This window comes from Fulmarus glacialis, unplaced genomic scaffold (genome assembly GCF_000690835.1).
Source record: "Fulmarus glacialis isolate BGI_N327 unplaced genomic scaffold, ASM69083v1 scaffold16651, whole genome shotgun sequence".
NCBI classification, from domain to species: domain Eukaryota; kingdom Metazoa; phylum Chordata; class Aves; order Procellariiformes; family Procellariidae; genus Fulmarus; species Fulmarus glacialis.
In genome coordinates this window covers 8,731-34,164 of record NW_009192463.1, presented here as the reverse complement: position 1 = coordinate 34,164, position 25,434 = coordinate 8,731, and the positions used below count along the sequence as shown (strand labels likewise).

At 38.8% G+C, this 25,434-nt stretch overlaps 1 protein-coding gene across 1 annotated transcript in view; it reads right to left on the bottom strand.

Moving 5' to 3' along the window:
• LOC104083577 (putative interleukin-17 receptor E-like) overlaps positions 1–25,434 on the bottom strand; it is a gene marked incomplete at its 3' end in the record, with an annotated part of 37,997 nt that overhangs the window by 10,625 nt on the left and 1,938 nt on the right. Inside the window, exons 2-5 of the mRNA XM_009587093.1 lie at positions 8,718–8,745; positions 2,838–2,987; positions 1,755–1,864; positions 164–278 (exon numbers count right to left, since the gene is read on the bottom strand). Of these exons, the coding sequence (XP_009585388.1) occupies positions 164–278; positions 1,755–1,864; positions 2,838–2,987; positions 8,718–8,745 (403 nt within the window). The remainder of the gene's footprint in view (positions 1–163; positions 279–1,754; positions 1,865–2,837; positions 2,988–8,717; positions 8,746–25,434) is intronic.

The window sequence follows — 25,434 nt, the reverse complement described above, 5'->3', positions numbered from 1 at the left end:
ATTTAGAATAAGACTGGTCCTGGCATACATGATCTAACATCAGTTAGATCAGTGTATCCCAGAAAGTGATTTGGCTTTGCATTTGGGGTTTTTTGGTTTGGGTTGGGTTTTTTCTTTGAAAAGATGTTTCTTGAAAAACATCTGGTTTAAGATGTTTTCCTACCTTCAACATAGTATTCCTGACTCAGCTTGACTTCACAGTAATTTGGTACTGTTTTCATGGTCACATAGATGTGTTGTGCTACATTGACTTCAATGCAATTGAATTGTACCTGTACCTGTTTAAAACATTTACAAAATCAAGTTTGTGCGTGACTTCCAGAATACATGAAAACCACTGGTTATCAGAGTTAAGCAAGCAATATTCTTTGTTCAGATTTATTTATATTTACAAGGACCATTAAGCAGTCTCAGATATTGTAGCATTGAGAATGTAAAAGAAGCAGATACCATCTAATGAAAGGATTTCAAAGAGTATCATTACTTCTAATCCAGAATGTTGCTATCTTCTTCACTTCCAGAAATCCAGATATCTACAAGCTATCAAATAATCCTAAAAGCATAGAAATACAGGTACCCAATGCTTAGAGAACTTCAAAAGCGAAAAGGTCTTTCATACTACCAAAAGTCCCAGCTTGTAGGATTTATAAGCACAAACACTTGCAGAACAGGAAAAAAATGTCTATTTAAACATTTAATGGCAACTTCAGCAAATTTATTCATTCCAGTAACAGTTTGTGAGACAGAAAGTAATTTAGGAGACAAAAGTTGAGGTCCAGTTATAGCAGGTCATTCCCTCACTGATAGCAGTAACTATTAAATTCCATATAGGTTTTCATGTTGGATATATTCCTATTTGGTACAAGGCATTTCAAGGGTAAAAGACATTTTATGTCACCATTCCAGTCACTGAACTGAAACTAAGAAAATTTCATTAAATATGTTTGCTGAGTCTTGCCTATAAACTTACCTTACTCTAAAAGCTACCAATTGTTCATTGCTGGCCCTGCATTGCCTATAGTGACGTTTGATCATCAAGTGATACAGAGCGTAAAGTGCAATTCCAGTTTGGGAGAAGAACTTTGTTTCACATGTGCAATCAATATAACATTCACAAAGCACATGAAGTAACACATTTTGTATGGGATTAATAACAGTTACGCACCAGTAATTGAAAGCAAAAATTCATGTCTTCTAAACAGTTGGTCAAGGATGGTTTTTTTTTTTTTGCAAATTTTAATTACAAATACTTCTGGGTTTAGTTTAGTAAAAAATTGTATTCTGCTGTTACAATTATTACCAGGAGTTTAGGACAGATGTGCACAATTGCTTAGGCACTTGGCTGTCTTCTAGACATGTAAATTCCATTGACATGGTTGGACTTAAATAAATCATATGTATGCCACAATCCCTGTGGCATTGTACTTCCTAGCAATTGGAGTTACAAAAGCTTCCCCACAATTTGGTGGGCACAAAAGGAAAGCTAGCAAGATTGCTATGAAAATTAGGCTTTGCAGAGGCAGCTTCTCTTGCAAAAAGGTGAGTGGAAGAAGTACGAAAATGGTGGAGAATGGAATTTATATGTAATAAAAGAACATTTTGTTATGGAGTTTCATTTGACAATGCTGAAGCATACATTTCATTGCAGTTTTCCACAAAGTCAGTAGAGAAGAAAACAAGAGAGATACACAACATATTTTTTTCCAAAGGCTCATAAACATTTAAATGAAAAACAACCCAAAAAAGGAGTCTACCTTCTTTCCATTAAGCATCTTGCTTTTTTTCCTAGCAAATCTCACATTTGTGCACTGAGATTGCTGTGTGTCCAGTGAAAGAGAACATATTTCCAGCCCACGGATATTTTCTGAAATGAGTTAGGAATAGATTTCAAAAATACAATTTGAGCATCTTTAAGAAAAAAACAAAAAATAAACTAAAATATACCATATTGTAAGCTTTCCTTCTAAGTGAAAGGCACATGTATTTTATCTCTGTTTAAAAAAGGGGCATCATATACAACACATACATGGGGGTAGGGGCAAGGATTTAATACAGACTGCTATAAATTAAAGCTTTAATTATGCAAATTCTTATGCAAATTTTAAAAATAAACCTACTAACTCTGAGTGAAGCACACCAGGAAATATCTAAATGGTAACACACTAAGCACATGAATGGCAGGGTGTTAGTAAAAATAGACCAGGCCCAAAAAGTTTGAGTGCTTTCATTTTGTTTTAGTGTAGAATTGTAACTTCAGACGCATGAACTGTTTCTCCTTCTGTTGGGGCAGTCGCTCATGTCTGAGTTACCATGGCAGACAGAATTAGAACCATAGAATCATAGAATCATTAAGGTTGGAAAAGACCTCTAAGATCATCAAGTCCAACCGTTAACCCAACACCACCATGCCCACTAACCCATGTCCCTAAGCGCCTCATCTACACGTCTTTTAAATACTTCCAGGGATGGTGACTCCACCACTTCCCTGGGCAGCCTGTTCCAAGGCAATTAGTGTGTGTGTGTGCACGCACGTGTGTCAGAGCAAGAAAGAAAAGGGCAGCAGTATGCTTGGGGCACTGGTAGAGGACAAGTTAAGTGTATTATGTTGGAAGTAAAAATTCAGTTGTCTTGAATTTATTATCTCAGTTCTCATTCCCTTGAGAAGGGCCACAGCTTTATCCTGGTTTGTAGTAAAATGGTTTCGCAAAAAATATCTTCCTGATATAATTACATGAAAACAGCTTGGACACAAATATTGCAATATGGAACAAAATTTGGCTGAACACCTATAAACAAAAAGTAAACAGAAATGATTCAGTAGCAAATCTGCTTCTTACCATCCAGACTCAGAGTTCCTTTAATGTTTAAATGAAGAGAGCATGGGCTTCCTTGGACGCATTTCATCACTGTTGAGATCTTCATGCTTTTCAGTACCATAGAAGATAAAGATGCAGGAGCATCATGGCAGAAGCTGTTAAAAATGCCACCTGCAAATGCAAATACAAAGACAGAGAAATCTCATTGTGTGTAGGATATCTGGGGGAGAGAAAGTAGCAAAGGTGAAGCTCCAGCTCTACTGAAATCACTAGGAAAGTCACCACTGACTTCAGCAAAGCCAGTACTTTACCTAAGACTTTCACATGGCCAACATAGCTAGTTGGCTTCACTAGCAATGCAGGGAAGTTGGAAAGAACTGCATTAAAGATGGGGTTTGATAATAAATTTCCTGGCTTAGGGAAGTGTTAACCGACAAGGGGAAGAAATCACACTTCTAACAGTTAAGGCTAGCAGAGCATACCTAGACTAATAGTGTTTTTAAAAAATCAGATCTGCTAGAATGTGGCTAGACTAATAGTTTATCTAAACTTTTCTCCAAAACCATTCCTGTATATTGTAAGCACTCTCATAGGTAGTATTTTAATTTTAGGATTGGCTGATGGTCTCAACTGCTGTTAAAATATCACTTTCACACAAGAGGGCACCATTGCATTCCTAGTCATGGAAAAATCCCTCACACCTACAGGATTTCCTTCTGCTTTAGACCAGAAGAGCAAGAGCAGAATAAATATTATCCAGGCCTTCTTCAAGGTGTAAACAGTAGGCACAGAACACAGCTATTATGTCTCATCTTATTTTCCTATGGAAATTTAGTCATCCCAAAGCCTTAGGACATCGGTTTGCACAGCCGCCTTCTGTAGGTTAACGTAAAAGAAAAAAACAGACTTAAGGCACCAAATCTCATCAGTTAGCCATATTTCATCTCTTTCTACTTCTCTGCACAGAAATCAGTTATTTATTTATGAATTTATGTTGATACAGTGGATTTAATCCCCAATGCATTCCTTGGGCTTCTCTACCTCACATACATTGTTTGTAGTCCAAAAAATTAAGAGTTCAAGAAATTATCAGAACAAATAGCCAGGGAATTGGGGTTTGTCCCTTGGCTTTGTGGTATACAATGCAGCACACCTCATTTTAGCTGTAACTATATCATAGCAATTTCTTTTATATATTTCTTACCCCTCTCACTTTGGTACATAGCAAGAAAGTTAAAAGACACCCAAGTAAAACAAAGTATCTTACTGCACATTCTCCTCCCCCTGGGGAGAGGCTGGAAGAACAAAAAAACATTTGACTCTTATTAGTCATACGGCTTAACATACTCCTAGAAGGAGTTCAACTAGTATGGCAAAGAGCATAGTATGAAACAGCAGTGCCACAATACTGTGCTTGCCATAAAATACAGGATAACACTCTTAAATCATCAGGAAAGGGTGCATCCCTCAATGTCTAGCAAAGAATTGTTGTCAAGCGTGGATGCCCATTGACTCACATGGAAGACACATCCACAGTTCTCACACAGGAAGGCTAGGATGTAGAGGACGAGGAAGGGCAAAGCTCATCCATACTTGCCCCTCCAACCCTTCAATGAAGGAAAGTGCTCTAAATTTAGAGACTGAAAGTGTATTAACCTGTACAGGACCTCTTTCTATATTATGAGTTCCTCACTTTCACAGTGTCCAGTTGCAGCTGAAGCCCATTGTCAAGGATCGGATAGAGATACATGCAGGACGTGAAGATAGGCTGACATAAATGTGGTACCTTGGCTTGAATCTGTCAGGCCTTAAGGTGCCCTCACACTCGGTATCAGGAGAAATAAGTCCTGCGTGATACATACCAAAAGTCAGAAAAGACAAATGCTTCACACCTGAAACTCCACTCCATTATCCTGGTTTTGTGCCATTAAGCATTTTTTGGAAGCAACAGGATATGCTGATATCAACCAAGTGAAAAGAATGGAAAAACAAGGACACTTTACCTCAGCTGACAGTAGAGTCAGCTCTCAGTTATCCAAGGTAATATTGGCAATGAGAGAAGACAATTTGTGCAAACCAAAGAAAAAACACAGATCATTCAAAATATACGAATTAGGCTTTAACAGCAGTGGAGTACATTGACTTTTGAAGAATTTGTAAACATGTTTCCACAGAGATGAGACAGCCTTAAGAAGTACAGTGCACAGCAGCCAGATGTGAACACTTATTCCGTGTTCCAAGAATGGGTGGTGTAATAATCCTGAAGGTATCTCAGGATGGAGAGTTATTGTACAACACCCAATCAATCCACCCACACTTAATTGGGAGGTTATTATATTGCAGAACTACCTGATAATTATTACTAATAATGTGATAAGTGATTATTAGTTTTAGCTTTGACTCTTTGCGCAAAAAGATATTTTCTTGACTGCATCGTATGATATGCAGTTGTGGATACCAAATGGTATCCAGGAGCAACTGTTTCTGCTTAATTCCTTGGTTGTTAGTGTAAATTTCTTGATCCAGGCTTTTAATCTTACCCATTACCATGTCTGTGTAGAAATGATTTAAGGGAAGAGCAATGTATATATGCACATTGTCAAAGCTGACAGTTCTTCACAAAGTATTCTGTTTGGGTGAATGTGACCATATTATTTGACCCTACTTATTTTTAGAAGAGACTGTCATGACTTAATTGAATTCAGTCCTTAGTTATTACTGCCTGGGGTATGGTATTATTAGATGTCACAGGCCTGGAACTATCTCAGGAACTAAGTCATACCTAGGTGCATTACTGACATAGTATCAAGCAGATCCACAAATACAGTTTTAGGGACTACCGTCTGTCCGTAAGCAGGGACACTGTCCTCCTTGATCACAGCTTCTACCTTCAAACTGAGAACAAATAAGTAACACACTGGATAAAATGAAATTACTCTTCCACTTTGGATTTTTTTCCATTAATTTTATGATATATTTTGAGAATTGCAAAAGATGCTGCAAAACTCATTAATAATAATTTAAATGGATCATATCATGCATGAGGATATTAGTTTTGGATCACAATAAATATATGATACAAGGAAGAGCTGACAGAAAATAATTTTCATTCTATAAATCATCACAGTATGAGACTCATTTCTGACTAATTCTTCAGTAAACTCTTACCTTATCATCTTTTAATCCCCCCCTCAGATATTTTCCTCTGGAACACACACCTCTTTCCTTTTCTCACGAGTAGTTTGATCTATACCCCAGAAGACACAAAGATACATCTTGCTACACAAACCATCTGCTGAGTAAATCTTGCCTAAATTTTATGTTTATGAATTATAACTGTAATTAGCCCTACATGAGAGAGGGATTGTTGCTGTAATAAGATTCCTTAATTATGGACACATATAAGCCCAGGCATAAAGAAGCTAAGGCTTATTATTCAGCATGTAGACACTTTCCTTGTACTTTTGCCATCAGCTCAACCACAGCAGATTACTTTTTTATCTGATGATGCAGCAATCAACCCAGAACTGTCACGACAGCAAAACACACCTTATGTACACTTGGATAATAGAAGCCAGAGCTGAGCAATGAATACGCAATAGAAATGATTAGATGGATAATTTGAAGCCTCAGGCAAGAAGATGAAACCGGAGAACAGCAAAAAAAAATTGCAGAGAAAACCCATTAATAACAGCTCCAGGCCCACACCCAATAGAAAATCCTAACTGGTTTTTTGTCTGATATTTCTTCCCTACAAGAATTGTAAGAATCTGAACTACTTAGGATATTGACAGGGCTAAATCTGTGAGCATATCTAAAGCACACTAAAATTGCTTCACTGGAGCATCATTCCATGAGTATAAATTACAGTAGCATTTCAAACTTATTTGCATATGATTTACCACAGTATCTGCTGCATCTGTGCATTAGGATGATTCAACAAAATTCATAAACTAGATACGCTCTCCTAAGATAACCACATGGTGCACTTCAGTTAATAAGTATCAAAAATCGCTACTTAAAAGTACTTACACCAATTATGCAATTGACTAAATTTCAGACTGACAGCCTCTTTTTCACAATAGATTTCAATGCACAGTAAATTAGAAGGGTTTCACAGTTGTACGTTCGGAAAATTTCAAACGTTCAAGGATATTGGACAACATGGTGATATACTGTGCCAAATACATTTTCTGAGAATGTAAGGCTTTTTTAAAATCATTCATATATTGAAATCAATTTCTGGATATATTACAGTGAATTTCAAATACTACAGTAGCCCTTAGGTACTACTAATAGTCTAGGAGAGCAGGAGGGAGAAGGCAGAGTCAAAGCCACATTGCCAAATACTGCTGAGCTGATAGCTGCAAATTCTAGTAAATAAAGTCATCTTTTTGTTGCAGCGAAAAGCAATGACTACTGCAAAGGTGCTCTATTACACAGTTAAGGTCTTCTAAGGTAATTTTACCTCAAATAATAAATAATAAAAAGAATGACTATAGAAAAGGAAGTATGGAAACGAGTATACACCCACTGTTGCACAAGTGAATTAGGATGAAGACTAAAAAAATGTTTTTTCATCACCCCTATAAGGCTGAGTCATCCTACATGTTACTTGTATTAAAGACAGCTGATAAGTCATTTTCAGGCAGCACTGAAAACCTACATCCAGCTCTGCTTCATGTACATCATCTTGAAAGATAAGGATCTTTAGTTTACAAACTCTTCAGTGCCCAAAGTCTATATCCAGCTACAAGCCAAACATCTAGTTTAAGCTTACATGCATCATCTAAGCACTTCTGGCAGTCAACAGAGGGAGAACCCCTCTCGCCTCCCTCTCAGCACATAAATCATCTTGTCCTAAGATGGGTGGAATGAATCACCACCTCGTGGTACCTGTACTGAGTCTCCACTATCTAGATCTGCATTTGTGTAATACCCAGCACAGATTTTAACTCATAACCAACAGTATTGCAGGTGTCCTTCCCTTTGAGACCAGGGTTGAAGGGTTTGGTTTCCTCAGCCTGTGCTACCCGAGGGCATGAAGGCATGCTTCAGCTAGGCAGAGCTGAAGGTCAACGCCCCTGTTTCTACTTCTACCTTCCACATAGTTTGTGTAACTGGCAGCTCAGCTGCCTAATCCTAAAAAGATTCATTCACAATCCTTGAACCAGCCACCAATGGTTCACTCTGCTTGCTGGCAGAAGACCAGAGACTTTTTCAGGTGGGACTTTTAACTGCATCCCTTCCACAGCCGTGTTCTTTCTCTTCACCTCAACACTTGTCCCATAAATGCCATGCTTTCCGAGTAAGACTCATGACAGCTGACATTCGGCTCACACCCCACTCCATAGCATCAGCATCTCACACGCTTGCGGCTCAGCTTCGCAGCTTCTCCCCGTCTGTGGACTCTCTGCCACACGGATTCAGGAAAGGCAACCTGGAGACAAGCAGTGCTCCGAACTGGGCCTCCAGCTACGATTGTCCTCTCGGAGGGGACTGCCTGCAAGGCAGCTGCCTCATACTTCCCTGTCAAGTGGCTGTGTGCACTGGAGGAGTGATTGACGGAGGCTTCAGAGTTCAGGTAATTCAAGAACCTGTATTATTACTGTATGCAATAATAATAAGTAGAAGCAGTAAAAACATCTGAAATGACTAAGCAAATTCTCCCAATGACCATTTATGGTAAGGAAAATTATAAAGCAACAATGCACAGTCATTATTAACCTATTATTTATCAGAGCCTACCAATTTCCCATGTTTTGTACAAGGAAACTGATGGTAAATACCCTGTCGTGACAGTGATCTGATGTCACCAAGAAAGTGGATTTATTATCTGCAATAAATTATCTTTTTCTTTCAAAAACAAATATAGGAAAAATGTGAATGATGTATACTCACTGGAAGGTTTGCTTTTACAATGAATCCCCTGCAAACAGAAACAAAAATATTATAAAAGCTGAGGTAACAATAAAAATAAATATTGCTTAATCATTGTACCCAAATATAAACATACTTTAAATAAGTAAACATATTCACAGTCCACAACAGAAATCATTTTCAAGATAAAAAAAGGATTTTCAAATACAGTGAAAGTGCACATCACTACTGCATATGACAGCCTGATACGTATGGGGACACAAGATCAGCATTATTATTTTCATGTATTTCTACTGAGGTGTAATTGTTATAACAAGTATAACAGTTCCATCAAATACAGATATCAGACTGCATTTTATCAGGTACTAACCAATAGCTTATTTATTGTTTTGTCAAACTTTACAATGGACTGCTTCATACCTGGGCAAAGAAACCAAGTGATTTTTTAATGGAAGATATCTCGAACACTATTGAACATTATACGATTTTTAGAAGATCACACTAGGCCAATGGAAGGAAGTATTACAGTAATTGCAAATGAAGATTAGAAATAAGACTTGCCTTTTTATTTCTGAGAATTATCTGGCTCAGAATCCTGAAAATGAAATTACTCAGGCACGGTACTTACCGTGTTCAAGTGGGAAAGTGTTTTTGTAAGAGGCAAAGTGAACCTGACAATGAGATTTTAACAAGTTTCCAGCTATCTTTCAGACAGACTACATCCATTTTCCTGGTAAAATAAACACTTAACCATACACTAAAATTCTGTAGAGTATAAAAATAACAAATCTTATTTTGACTACTATGCATGACATTCTAAAGAAAGGCTATTACTTAGCCAGCAAATACTGTTTTCTGCTGTTCTGGCATTCAAGTTTCTGACATAGCACTTATACCAGTATTCCTTTGTATACGGCATATATGTTCCCCTTCGCTTTCCTTTAAAATCAGTGTCTCATTCAGAGAGACACTTTTGTCACACCCACAAAAGGAGCAGGCACCACCTTGTCTTCTCAGCTCTCAAACAGACTGGCAGCTCTCAGTCCTTTTAAAACGTTTTAGGATCTTGTCAATAAGCCAACAATCTGTGAGTTTTAGAGCCAGCAAAAGTCTCTCAGTGGACATTTGGAAGTTCTCAAGTTGTAGACAAACACAGAGACTGCAGCCTGGATAAGCATTAGCACATCGTAAAATAACTATTGCTTGGTCTTCCATGAGGCTTTCGTCCACATGTAATTCTGTCCTCCTCATAAACACAGCTGTAGAGCAAAATCATATTATTGCTGCAGGTGAGAAATGACAGCTACACTGTGGCCTAGAGTACCTGAGAAGTGTGTTTTCTGTCCCTCATCACTGCTTCTAAGTTCTTAGCTAGATAAGCTTGTTTTTAAAGAAGGCCTTTAGAAAACCAGTGACCAGTATCTAACCTGTGTTAGTTCTCATTCCTTTGTCCTTTCGACACTTTTATTTTTAATAATCACTTCTGGAAGTAAGTTTTCATCTTTTACAATTGGCAGTTTGTCACTATGACTCATAAAAGTGCAGATGCATAAAAGGTGGTATTTTAAACCACTTTTTATAATAAGACAGAGATGGTCATATACTTTCATAGCCTGAAGATTGTAAAAATTACTTATGACATTGTTAAAGATATTACTTTGGCTGCTTCTACACAATACTACATTGACACTCAAAGAAGTAGGGCCTGTTGCGACAACAAGGGTTAAAATTAAAAGAAGGTAGATTTAAACTAGATATAAGGAAGAAATTTTTTACGCTGAGGGTGGTGAAACACTGGAACAGGTTGCCCAGAGAGGTGGTAGCTGCCCCATCCCTGGAAACATTCAAGGTCAGGTTGGACAGGGCTCTAAGCAACCTGATCTAGTTGAAGATGTCCCTGCCCATGGCAGGGGGTTGGACTAGATGACCTTTAAAGGTCCCTTCCAACCCAAACCATTCTATGATTCCGTGATTCTATAAAGGAAATCAAACTTCTTTACGTAACTGTTCTAAAACTATTTCAATGGTTTCATAAATTCCTCAAATCCCCCTGAAGGACTGAAAAATGTGAATGATGCAACCTCATTTCTGCTGTAACGTGTCCATAGAAATATTTGTCATTTATGAATTATTTCTGCCCCCCCAAAAAAAGCTTCATTGGTAGTTTGCTGACTCTCCCAATGCACATTCATCAATAGAAAGAAGACTATAGCTTTCTGAGTAATTCAGTGCAACACTAAACCAATAAAAGTGGAACATGCCGGCTTATATAAAACTACTAGAATTTTAACTGCTGTTTCAAAGCCCTAATTTTTAATTTTTTCTAATCAAACCCTGCAGGAGTATGCAGAAGGACAATTTGAATTCAGTCTCTTTACTTGAGGTTCTCCATGGCCTTAGGGAGTGGAATAGACAAATACACAAAATGATTGTAAAAAATCAAGTGAGCGAGTTAGGGAGCTAGCTTTCTTGGTGAGAAAACCTAACTGTTGGATCAACTAATTGCTGAGCCACTGCAACTCTCATGAGGTTGATAATTTAGCAAATTACTTCCGTATGCAGCCAGACTATTGAAAATATTTTGGTTAGGTGGCTTGAGAGAGTTCCCAATTGCCAGTCAAAATTTCTTAGAACATCATCTTTAAACTAACTTCTCTAACCGTTCTTTCTGGTAATAATCATGGTGCAAAAATACATTAGGATAAAAATCAAGATCCCATTGAAGTAAACAACAAAAATTTCACAAAACTCAGAGGATTCAGCCTTTTACTTAAAGAAGGCCAGTGCTTTGGAGCCCCTGTTATGACACCTGAAAAATGCAAATCATATGTAAATAAATTATCTTAAGTTACAAACATGAAAAAAAAAACCACCCACTTCTGTGGGGCTGTGGGATGATGCAGAAATCCTCCTATACCTTCTAGTCTATCCTAATTTATTACTGTTTTTCACTGTTGCTCAGATGAATCCTACCATCTGAGCACTTTCCAATCCATCTTGCATTTATTTTCTCATCTTCTCCATGGGAAAAAAGAAACATATCCATCAGAGATTTTTCTTCTGGTAGGGAGATGTTTTGTCGTTCTTGGGCACTTGGTTTTGTTCTGGGTGAGGAGTTGCTGGGAAGGTTTACATAAATAATCAAACATTTGCATAAACACTTGCCAGTTACAGCGAGCATTTGGTCACAGCTCAATTCCTGTTTTTTAATAAGTGTTTCTTTTTATTGTACAATACCAAGGGGGGTGTGGGGGTGTGGTATTTTCTTTTATAATCATTTTGCAAAATAGTCAAAAGAGACCATTTGTCTCAAAGAACTCAAATAAATTAACCAAGTTCCTCTCCCACTTTCTATATCTTTTGTTTTCAGGAATTTTCAGTGATGAATGCAATAGAAAAACATAACACACTAAAACCAGAATGGAAATTTTCTTCCCCTTTCACAAATGCTGTGGGTGTCTTTTATGCAAAAATAAGATCCTGAACATGATAGTACATTTTACTCCTATACAGACAGCATCTTTGATTCATATCTGCTTTGGCAAAGAGCCTAAGCAAAATATACTTACACAATGCACAAACAGTTAGGGATTTTCCTATTTCTCTAGGGTTTTCCCCATTTGTGGTATTACTCAACTGTAGCTAGAGGTTATCTGAACAGACACCACCAACGTGCAGCATTCTGAATAGAAGGTGTGGTGCCAACTTTTTAGCTAGCACAGCAACTTCTCCTCAATCTAAGCCAATTGTAATATCACATTGTTTTGTTTAGAGACTGTAGAGAAGAAAGTGAGATCAGCAGAGGAAGACTTGGATTTGGGGACACAGAGAGTATTTTCATGAATTAAAATTGCCAAGGAAAAGAAACAAAGATTAGACCTGCTTCCCATTTCCTCTCATATCTCCAGGCACTGAATCAAGCACAGAATTGTGGAAATTCTTCCCTGAATGTTCTGTCATGCAGGAAAGAGTCTGAGGCAAATTTGGTTTCACAGTCTACCTGTTAGCTCTGTTGCACCTCGATCATAGAAGAGTTGGTGGCAGCTCTTCCACAACTCCATAAGGAATAGTAATATGCCTGAAAATGCCTGAAAATGTATTCTTTAATTGGGACCAGGTTGTCAGACACTTAACATTCATTCCTTAAGGTGCCTACATTAAAGTCAGTGAATATAGAGTGAACAGTTTTTCCCCCTTTTGAGAGATCCTCAGTAGCAAAGCTATTATCTACATTCCTACTTTAGGTTCAACTGTCAGAGAGGGCAGAGAAAAAGGAACAAGACCACATTCTGATGTTTCCCTCTATACCAATAATTTCTTTGACCACCATTAAAAGTAAGCATGGGACAGTACATATTCTTACAACACAAGGAAAGTGTGGTCTTGCAATAACTCAAATTGTAGCCAAAAGGCTGATAAAGATGATTAATTTAATCATGTTCTTTTTGATTTCCAGTCGAGAGGGGATGCTCTGCACAAATCCATCTTTTTCTGCACACAATTAGAAAGGACCTCCCAGATCACTGGGTCTAGTCCCCTGATAACCACAGGTACCACATCATCTAATCCCTTTCAAAAACTGGTGAAGCTTCATTTTAAAATCAGTCAGGCTTTCATGTGCACTGTTCCAATAGCCAAGGCTACTCCAGAAGCCCTGTTCTCTGCCAGCACCAAATCTTTTAATTTCTAACATAAACACAATAATGGTTACCTTGTATTGACTTCTGATTGTGCCCATTATCTTTTCACTTAAATAGATGCTTTCCATCTATTTCCATCCATAGATGCTGGAATTTACTTTCCATTTATCTACAACTAGTAATAGACGTTTTCTCAGCTTTTTTACAAGACTATAAAAGCCAAGCTCTTTTATTCCTCTCTAATAAAACAGGCTTTCCTTCTTACCATCAGCAGCTATTTCTACTTTAATGCATCTGTCCAAATGGAGGGACCAGAACCACGCACAGTTCTGAAGACAGTTTCCCACTAGGGTTTATTTGGTGCCTTGCAAAGTGATAATATTCTTTGTCTCAGTTGGGAGCACCACAACCATGTCATATCAGTAGTTATCCCCCAATACAGAGAGGGAGCTACTTACCCCTTTCTATGTAAACAACTCAGCAGCAGCCTTCTTTTCTCCATCTGCTCAACCCATTCAATTCATGGAGGGAAGAGCCTACAGATGCTGGGCCATAAGGGTCCTAAATGATTACTCACGGCCTCTAGTGAAAAACCTGACAATGCTAATGCGATCTCAATCACCTCCATAAAGAAAAAGGTCTTTGAGTGGTGGACAGCCCACAGTCAAAGTGATAGGGATCTATACAATTTAAGAACTTTGGATGGAAACAGAGAGGATTCAAAGCTGTATCATAAGCTTCTCAGACTATCAACAAATGACTATAATTTCTTTCACAGAGACATTCAGCCCCAGAAACTATCTAGGGAGAACTTCACAAATGGAAACAACTGAGTATGCTTTAGCTTTTTCCAGAGCTATTTTCACAGGCGAAGGAAATAATGGCTTTGCACTTCACATGTCCTTGATGCTGGTGGGGTTGGAACCTCACAGGACTCTTCTCATTCTATTCTTGTAACAGTCACCACTGTATTTATCTTACCAAATGTAAGGAAATAGCATTCTTTACAGTACGAGAAAGCACAGAGATAACGTAATGACTCCTGTCCCACTAAAAAAAAGTCTTAACTATATCATGGTCAAGTATTTATACAAAAAAGCATGTTATCAGAAATGGGTGAAAAGGAGAAATAATAGGCCTACAGAAAGCACTTGGCAATTGAATAAAATTGTGGTTATATTTACTGATAACCAGAGCAATTATAATGATTAATACACATAATATGCAAATTTAGAACTGTTAAAAATTCATAGTTAGTACTGCTGATACAGTGTCCCCAAAAGACCTTTTCTCAAAAGGAGCATCTGTATTTGTTTTGACGTCATGTGTAATTACTTTCATTGCCAAGGTAAAACTACCTTACTGATGATCCTTTTTAATTTTTGGCAAACCACAAGGTTGTTCTTCAACTTTCACTGACAATGTGGTGATAAGATACTTGTGAACAGTGTGCAATGGGATCAGCTAAGCAATCATAGAAGGAAACATTTGGACTGTTATCCATGCAGAAAAAAAATAGGCACCTGAACTTATGGCAAAGCATTATTGTGGACTACTTTGAAATACTGCTTCTACAGGAGCGTCTGGATGTTGCTGGATTTTTTTACAGAATGCTAAAAACAAAAAATCTGAGTCATGCCTATGCATTATCCAGCTCCGAGTCCCTATGTGTGTGTTCCAAGCTGAACAAAAACCATCCCATCACGTTAGTGCAGTGCTGAACCTGAGAGGATGAGTACTACTGAGAAGTGGGATATTAAGCTCAGGCTCAGTACAGTGCTAACGAGGTCACACACTTTTTGCATGAGAGCTGGCTTGTGTCCAACAGAGCAAGACAACGTCAACATTGATGTGCTCTCAACTAAACAGTAAACTGACAATGAACAAACAGGGAAGAGATTATTGGGTTTATTGAAGGTTATTGGACAATCTTCAGTAAGGCTTCACAGTGGTCTAAAGCATAGCCTTTTACCAATTTTTGTTTCCTGCACCATTTGCCATTTCACATGTATATGCAAACGTATGGACCCCGTCCTCCACAACCTGCTGTTTGCCACAGGCCAACGCTTCCGTTACAGTCTAGCAGTACTTCACTAACACAGGAGTACATGACTAACACAAGACCTCAGGCCCCTTAGATGTTTGTCCTTCTGTCTACCTGCTACTATTCAGGTATAACGGAGATTTCTGTCTTCAAGCCAGTATGTATTTCCTCCTGCACTGTATTGATGCAGAGGAATCCTGTTCCCATATTTTAACTGGACTGTTCCATATTTTAGCTGGACTGCATGTGGCATATAACGTCTTCTGACCATTACGGTGGCTGCATGGCTGTATCCCTTTTACAGAGCAGAACAAGTGAGAGACTTGGCAGCACAGTAATTATATATCTGGGAACTCTTTGCAGTGACATGCATTTATCCTATAAGTGAATGTCCAGTCAAAACAGTATTGCTTTGAGGTCTCACAACTGGGAAGAATATTCCCCCCTTGTATTTTTTTTAAGTGAATTGTATGTAAAAATAATGCTGTGATACAAAAAGGACCTACATAGAAACCACTTGCTTTTAAATTTATTGGACCAAAGGGATCTATGACAGTCTGAAATAAAAGCTGTCTGTTCTATTGTATGCTTCAACTCCAGGACTAGAAGCAGAATTTGCCTGAAGCAACAAGCATGCTCTAGCTTCTTTTTTTTAGAAATAAAAACCAAAAAAAAAAAAAAAGTCAATCATTTTGATGTCATGTTTCCTAAAATATTAATACAAGTTGTTAACAAAACAGAATTGCATACAATAGACAAAGTAAAATTAAAATGCACTTTGAATGCCATACCCTCAGCTGGTATAAATCGGCACCATCCCATACATAGAGTGTCAAAAATTTCAGACCACTCAGCTACTTGAAAGGACAACTAATCTACCAAATCAGCACTTCTAGTCTAACAATGAGACAGGGACATTCTAACACAGCATTAATGGTTATTTCAATGAATGACTGGAGATCTCAAACAGAGGATGATAAAATGGAATCAAAAAAATTTAGGGTGGAAGGGGTCTCTGGAGGTCGCCAAGTGCAGCCTCCTGCTAGAAGCACTACTGTCACCAAAACCAGATCAAGTCAGCCATTACTTTGGCCATTTCTTGAAAAACTGGAGGACATAGATACCACAAGCTCTCCAGACAACCATGGATATCCCATGCTTTGAGGTTAGGATGGTATAATGATCTCTGTAGCACAGAAGAGGCTACAAGAAAAACTTAGTCAAGATCCCTCAGCAGCACTGACAGCACTGAGACTTGCACCCTCAGAGGTGACTGGAACCAGTGGGCAGCGAGATTGCCACAGAAAAGGAGAAAGAAAAAAAAAAAGCAAGAATTGAAGTGAAGATTATGAGAAGAGACCCTCCAGGATAGAACTGCTCCTCCTGCTGCTGCTGCTGGAGGCAGCGATTATTTCTTTTGGAAATATTTATTTTTCTTTTGGCCTGAAGGTCTTTTTCTATTCCAGTTACTGTCTTCTCATACATCCTAACACTATTGCTTAGCAAAAGAGGGAATATATTGCAGGCCTGGCTTTCCAGGGCTCTGGCATACACAGCGAAGCCCTCACCGTTTTGCTCGAGGCAACTACTCATTTTGCTTATGTTTAGAGTCAGTCCCAGGAGCAGAACAGTGCTCTGCTGGACACTGTGACTTTCACATTCACAAATTGTTGAGCACTATGGTTGAGTGACACTCTTTACCCTGATTTAAAAAGCCCCTCTGCCCCCCCCCCTCCATCAACAGGACGGGGGGAAAATACAACAAAAAGCCAATGGGTCAATATAAGGACAGGGAGATCACTTACCAATTACCATCATGGGTAAACCAGACTTGACTTAGGGAAATTAATTTAATTTATTGCCAATTAAACACAGTAGGATAATGAGAAATAAGAACAAATCTAAAAACACCTTCTCCCCACCCCTCATTTATTCCCAGGCTCAACTTCACTCCTGACTCTTCTACCTCCTCCCCTCAAGCAGCGCAGGGGGATGGGGAATGGGGGTCGCGGTCAGTTCATCACACGTTGTCTCTGCTGCTCCTTCCTCCTCAGGGGAAGGACTCCTCACACTCTTCCCCTGCTCCAGCGTGGGATCCCTCCCACAGGAGACATTCCTCCACGAACTTCTCCAATGTGAGTCCTTCCCACAGGACTGCAGTTCTTCACGAACTGCTCCAGCCTTGGTCCCTTCCACAGGGGGCAGTCCTTCAGGAACAGACTGCTCCAGCGTGGGTCCCCCAAGGGGTCACAAGTCCTGCCAGCAAACTTGCTCCAGCATGAGCTTCCCACAGGGTCACAGCCTCCTTTGAGCATCCACCTGCTCTGGCATGGGGTCCTCCATGGGCTGCAGGGGGACAGCCTGCCTCACCATTGTCTTCACCACGGGCTGCAGGGGAATCTCTGCTCTGGCGCCTGGAGCACCTCCTCCCCCTCCTTCTTCCCTGACCTTGGTGTCTGCAGAGTTGTTTCTCTCACATATTCTCATTCCTCTCTCCGGCTGCAGTTGCTGTTGTGCAGCAGTTTTCTCCCCCTTCTTAAATACATTATCACAGAGGCACTACCACCGTTGCTGATGGGCTCAGCCTTGGGCAGCAGCAGGTCCGTCTTGGAGCCGGCTGGCACTGGCTCTATCAGACATGGGGGAAGCTTCTAACAGCTTCTCACAGAAGCTACCCCTGTAGCCCCCCCGCTACCAAAACCTTGCCACGCAAACCCAATACACCTATACAAACTTCAGCTTTGCCCATGAGAAAAGGGTCACATCATTTCCAAGTAAGGCAATTTCTCTGTGCGTATTTTGCGTTTACTGATAGTGAAATGAAGCCAAAGTTTGCAGTCATTTGCAAAATAAGATTAAGTCAGCCAAATCTAAAAGAGGATTTAGGTACCTGAAACATGATTTAAGCAAACTGTGGTAATCTCTGCTGAACACCATGATCCATAATACCCTACTAATTGCCACCTAACACTAGAGGTACCTAAGCTTATTAGGCACCTCCCTTTCTGATCTGAAAGCTCCTTGGATGTATGGAGTTTGGTGTTTAGTTCATGACCAGAACGAAGCTGGAATGGCATCTAGCTCGTGACAAAGCTCTTTGGGACAGCATACACTCAGTTGTGAGACAACCACATCCCCCAGCGTAGCAGGTGGCTGGAGGAGATTTAATAGTAACAAAGGTCAAACTAATAAAGCCCAAGCCTAGCTTCTTTCAGACTGGAAATATTAGAAGAGGAAAGCAGAATATGGGCATGTTCCAGCTTTTATACTCTAGCTTTCAAGTCCTTACCTCAAGGGACAGCCAGGTTCAACATCCCCCTTAACCTGAAGCAGTTCTAACCCTAAGTTGTCTGTTTGCCACGCTGCCCAATAAATAAGAGAGTTTCCCAGGCCTTCTGTCAAAGCAGTGATATTGTATAGAGGGGAAATAAAAGAATGATGGTCTGAGAGAAGGACAGGCAAGATGCAGCGTAATTTTTAAAGCTGAGTGCTTTCAACATTCAAATGGGAGATCTGTTTCCTACTTCAAAGGCCATTTACATTTTATTTTAAGTAGTCATCAGAAAAAAACCCAGAAACTGAAACTTTGGAAGGGTTGCTCTCAGCAGCTACTCTGAAGAGAGAACATCAAACTCTGGCTCATAACTCAGGTGCCTGGGCTCTAGAGAGTGGAGTTCAGATTAACCCAGCACTTAACTTTTTCCCTTGCCTAACTTGAGACAGCACCATGCTGAGCATGCAGGTTTCTCATACCGCCCTGACAAGTTGCTAATGCTTTCTCATGATCTCCATTTAATCTGTATTTAATAACCTGGAACCATAGGTTATTAAATGGTTAATAATGGGGGGTTATTAAATTAAATTAACCATTATTAAATGGTTAATAATGGTTAATAATGGAGGAGCAGGGTCATAGAATGGGCGAATGTTGCACAGATACGATCCTGAAATGTTAGGGGCAAAGGGGCTTAAAAAAAAAAAATGAACTTGCTAATCCCAACTCTGCCAGCATGGATCACAAAATCATACTAAAATTTAGAACAACAAAGTACACTTGGCAATAATTTCTTATAATAGTTTCAAGTCTTTGGAGGCCACGTGTCAGGGCTGAGGCACCCTTCAAAGCCATGGAAAGAAATGCAGGAGCACATTTCTGGGTTTTGTAGCTCCCATAAAAATGGTGTTTCTCTCTATTCTTCTTAAACAGAGAAAAAATTCAAACCTAAATAAACTTGGAACTACCCCTGATTATAGCTCTTCATGCTGAGAAATATTTTTAAATGTTGACTTTGGTTTTATTCTAGCCTTAGCTTGTTATGTTGTTGTGTAAGGATGTAAGGCCGTACAAATGATCCCTCAGACCATGCTAGAAGCAGTGGTAGAGTAGTCTCAGATGGCAATCGTGAGAGGCCACTGCATTCCTTCCTGGTGCCACAGTATCAGTTAAGGAACTGCTTCCATTAAAGACTTAATGATAAAGATGCCTGACTAGCTCTAATTGTGCTTCCTTAAGTTACAGAAACACTCTAGCCACAGCAAAATGAGGCAAATCTTCTTAGTACATGTAGGCAAAAAACTTTTTTTTGCAGCTGTATACTCGAAAATTTTTGAGAGAGGATTATTTCCTAACTATTCATATTTGTATTATTATGGCATCTGAAAGTCTTAATCCTACATCAGAAATGTTATACTAGAATCCCTGCATACATGCCTTTCCTCTCCTATCAAGAGCAGCAAAAGCTCAAAACACCTTTCCCTGAAAGACCTAGCAGTGTGAGTACATGAAAAATTTAAAAATATTCAAAATTTGCCATGTAAAAAAGTCCTACTGAACATATCTATACTGTGCATTCCAGCTGAAACATTTGCAGTTTGAGATAACTGATACAGAAGCTAGTTATGAATAAATTTGGAAATGCTAAAGAAGAATAAATCATATAAAATACAAAATAAAAAATAATTACTCAAAAAGTCATTACATAGTCTATTTCTCTTTTTACTGTTAACTCATCATTTTGTGGGGTTTTGGTGGGAAGGGAGGAAAAAAAAAACCCTATGGAATAATCATATCATTTGGCTTTATCCGTTTATCTTCCATGTACTGTAGTCGCTAAAGTTAGCACAGTCCAATTAAAGGAGGCAGAGGTCCAAAAGAAGGGCTTCCAAAGAGGCAGGATTCTACCAACTTTATAACAGAAGCATTGTTTCACCTGACTCCCCTGATCACGCTGTTGTCCCTAGGGGCAGCAATAAGCTGGGCTTGGCCTCAGCTTAAGAAACCTATCAGTGTTCAGTACCTTCATATGTTGCTTCACCCTATGTCTCATTTTTAATGATAGCCCTTACTCACTGAAAACCACCTCTGCCACACATTTGCCTAAAAAGTGTATGTGTTTTTTTCCCCGTAAGTGGAAGAGAAAATAAGCTACAAAGGCAGACTGAATGGTAACACAGATGTGACCATGCTCTAAAAATTATTCTATTATAGCATATATAAATATAATATATTGAAAACGAGGGGGGGGAAATTAAAAGAACACATACTACTGACCAAAACTAAGCATGAAGCATGATACTATAATGAGAATTGCAAAAATAAATTTAAAAAAACCAAACCACAAATGGGGAAAATTATAATACAAAGATATCAAAATTTGAAAAGTAATGGAGAAAACCATCATTGTAGTCATGGAAGGAAGAATAGCAGGTCAGGGAGATGAGGAAGTGGGAAAAAGATCAAGGAATTTTGCATATGAAGGGATGAAAGGGAAAACCAAAACTGGCGATAGTGAAATGTATTAACTGCAATAAATTCTATTTCCTCAAAGTTTTTCCAAGAAAAGACAATGAATGCACATCTAGTACTGTACAACATTGTTTATATGATTCATACTTGCTGAAAATATGCAGGCAAGTAGAGGCAACTCCAAGACAATCAGTTTTCCAGAAATGATTGAAATTTACCACACATATTCAAAGCAACTAAGTTGAAACATTTTCTTGCACGAGAAAGAGCCACAGATAATTTGCAAAGTAAAACTAAAACTCTCTTCATTTTTGCATAGACACTTCCTGAATGAGACTGTATGTCCCATACAGTTTTCATGGTGAGTCCCATATTTTGTGTGCTGAAAGGGCAGGACATGCAATACAGTAAGACAGGTCTTTGGCTCTGTTGACTGTTTCAAAGGAATAAGTTAAATATGACTTGAAAGACCATCTTTAGATTCCACAAAAGAGAAAGTTATGAATGAAAGCAGAGATATTAGGGTTAGAAAAGAACTCAAGATGCCATCTACTCTACATTTCTGCCTTAGGAAGAATGGCCTTTATCTGAGACATATCTGAGAGATATTTGCTTAGCATGTGCAGAGATCTCTATAAGCTCCGCAGGCAATCTATTCCAGTGCTCAGCATCATTAGTTACCATGACTTTCCAGCTTATTCATGATCTCAGAAAATTCTGGCCTGGTGAATTCCTACAGTTGTGTTCATATTACATCTGAGTATACATTAATTTACCGGTTCTTCCATCATTTCTAGCCAAGTAGTTCAGAGCTAGCCTGGAATTTCCTCAGCAACACGCTGCTGTTCGGGGCATATTTTCTGTTTTGTGTTTTTAAGACAGCAAATAATTTCCTGCTTTTCAAAAAACAGCCAATAAACGTTAACAAAATCAGAAAAAAAGTTTTACAAGGAAAAATATTTTCCTGAGAGTATGAAAACTACTATGAAAACATTTGTGCCAGAGTTGATATATAAAACTTAGGGATCTCTTGTGGGGATGATAGTAATGCAATGCATAGAACTTCAAATGGGGGTTCCTGGTTTGAACAGCCTGGTTAGCCATAGCACGGCACACGGGAATTCATGGCTCCCGGAAATCAAATGGTTTTCAGTCAGAGATAGGAGGAAACTCCTTTATTAGGTCCAAATTACCTACCTATCTGGGAGTGAGGCCTAGCTTCTCAATGCTGAGCCAAAAAGCTAGGAGAGTATCCAAAGCTATCCTTAGAAAGAAGTTTTTTAAAACCTCTTTTTGGTTCTCATATTTGATCATCCCTGGTTCTCTCCCATGCACAGGCATTCTGGCAAGAGAGGAAGAACAGGACAGTATAAACACACTAAATAGCACCTACTCCCAAATCTCAACATTCACCACTGAGCTTTGGGTCCAAATGGAGCTGAAGGATATCTTTCCTCCGTAAGATCAGGGCTGAGAGAGATTTGTGAGCTAAAATTCGCTCCCAATAACAAAGCTCAGCTGCTCCCGTCTCCTGCTGAGCTTGCTTATATAGCCCTTTTTTTTTCTAATATCTACCCTCTGGTACGCGTGCTGATTGCACATACTTATGTTGACGTCTCATGGTGGTGAAGCTTCTAGCACTGCCTTGTGTTCCAGTTTCAGGACACCTTGTCAGGTCCAGTTCCAACATCTATTAATTTTGTGCCCCCAACTTTCATGATTGTCTGTAGTGCCTCTGCTCTTGCTACTCCAGTGGCTTACCTCTTTCCAGACCTTGTAACCTTTTTCCAGAGTTCTTGAGGAAGGGAGGAGTGAGAAAGAAAAAAAACCAAGAGCTACCGTTGCATTTTTTGCAAGTTCTGAATTGCAGAGCTTTCTCCATCCCCACCTCTCCTGAAAGAAGTGGTGGTAGATGCTCTAATAATGAGGAACACTGGAGAGTTTTCTAAGTCCCTGCTTGTACCTGTCACTGGCTGTTTTCTTCTCAGGGGGTGAGGAAATGGGATGGCACCCAACCAGTGGCATAGGACACAGCAGGAAACATGGAAGCTAAGTGTCTCATGTCATTGCCAAGCTATTTTTGACCCTAAGAGCAAATGTAAAATGCAGTCCAAGAGATAAGTCACCTAAACTTGCTAAACTGCAGCTCTCCTGACTACCAGCAGAGAAGGCAAGCAGGGATATCTAAACAAATGGGTTAATATCACTCTAATACAGTGACTCAATGTGATTGAGTGCCTTAAGTATGACTGTTTTGACTAATGAGTACTTAACACTAAATTATAGTATTCAAAGCACTTAATTAAAACACATCATTAAGACACATCACACAGGAAGGTCAGCACTATTTTGTACTTGTGAAAACTGGAGAAAGGAAATTACTTGAATAGGGCCACACAAGTGAGTCAATGACAGGCAGGGATGCAAAACCCAGGCTTTCTATCTAGGGCATGCTCTCGTGGATTGTACTGCATCTCAGCGAATATTAGCAGAGGATATGTTTTATATTTTTATGCATCTCCTCAGTCATCAGGTATATTGATGCAAACACAAAAAAGTCTGTGGTGAATCATCTTTCTATGTGGGGACTTCACACTGTATCTCTCTCACTCACTCTGAGAAAGCTAGGTCTCTGATCAGTCTCTTTAGATATTTTCCATGTCTAAAACTAGTTTTTCAAACAGATTTTAGAGAACAACTGAATTATGTCACCTAGATTATCATGTCCATTTTTAGAGGCTTGGGATAATTTTTAAAATACAAATTGCTTACCTTAGTAATGAACAAAGAATGCCAGTTTATGTCAGCTGAGTTAGTGGCCTAAGGTCTGTATTATATCACTGGTTTTGCAGTGTATAGTATTCAGCAAGAATGGATTGATCCATGGCATAAATATCCAGTAAAGAAACACCACATACTTCGACTATGAATAGCATGAACAGGCAGCAGCTATATCAAGAATTTGCTGCCAATAACCTTTATAATTGCAGGGGAATCCCAGATTCAGTTTAGGGTTTCCTTCTTTATCCATGGACCTTGGAAACATTACTACATTTAATGGCAGACAATACAAATACTATTTCATAGTTTTCTGGAAAGTTTTTTTTAAATGTAATGCTCTTGATCTTTACCAGCTGTTGAGTCAAATTTGGCGTAAGCCTGTTTCTTTGTGTACAGCCTGCAAACAATGTGGATTGTAAAATGAGTAGAGCACAAACCCAATTTCAATTGCAAGCTGGGATTCCCCTATGTTTTTACAGGGAAACTTGGTTGATAACTGTGTTTGCTATTGGGTGAGGCATGGAGACCAAGCCCATTGTATTTAACCAGAATATCACACGAGCTCTAAAGCCAAGCCATTAAAATAAGGAAGGAGAAATAAATCATAATACATAATAAAAGCTTGGTTGTTCCTTTGCCATCACTCAACCCACAATTGTATATTTTCATGCTGTTTAAATTTTCATGCAGTATTTGCATAAACATCTGATGTTCTTTGTTTTTTTCCTTTCCTGTACTAAACAGAAGTACAGTTTGTGGTATAGTAATGAAACCTGGATATTGCCTTAAACAAGGCAATGCAAGAATGTCTTGCTGAATACGCACGGTAAACTAAGAATGATTCATAAAGTTGTAATAAGATCCAAAACCTAAACAGTTCAGTGTGAAGGGTTTTTAAGTCACATACCTCAAAACAGTTATGTCGCTATTTCCCTCTTAAGCTTTACTCTGATAAGGAGTACCCAAGGAGGTCAAAACTGCTTACAAATATTCAAGGGATATAGCCACCTTAAAATCTAGTCTGCTGGTCAAACTCAACAGTTTCAGTGGTTAAACCTGCTCAAAACCTTCTGACAATACCCACAATTTGAAAAATGCAGAAAAATGCAAATTAATGCTTTTCATTCCCCTCTTGCTTTATGAAGAACAACACAATCTCAGGGTTGACTCTGCAGAAGAGAAATCCGCTATACAAACTTATGGGAAAACTTCATGAAGAAAAAAACAATTTTCTATAATACTCACTTGTAGCAATAGCAGCTACAGAAAACTTCTGATAGTTTTAAAATTACAATATCTCATTATCACATTAAGCAAATTGCTAGAAAAAATGGCATTGATTCTCTATTTTGTGATCTTATGTGCTATAGCAGAAAGCAGCACACATATATTGCACATAGACAAAGACAAATTGTAATCCCTGTTTAGTGCCCCTATAAAGACTATTGAGTTATAAATTATGGAGAAGATAAACGGCTCCCTTTCAAAGTAACTCAGGTTGGAATGGGATTGAGGCCACAAATTGTG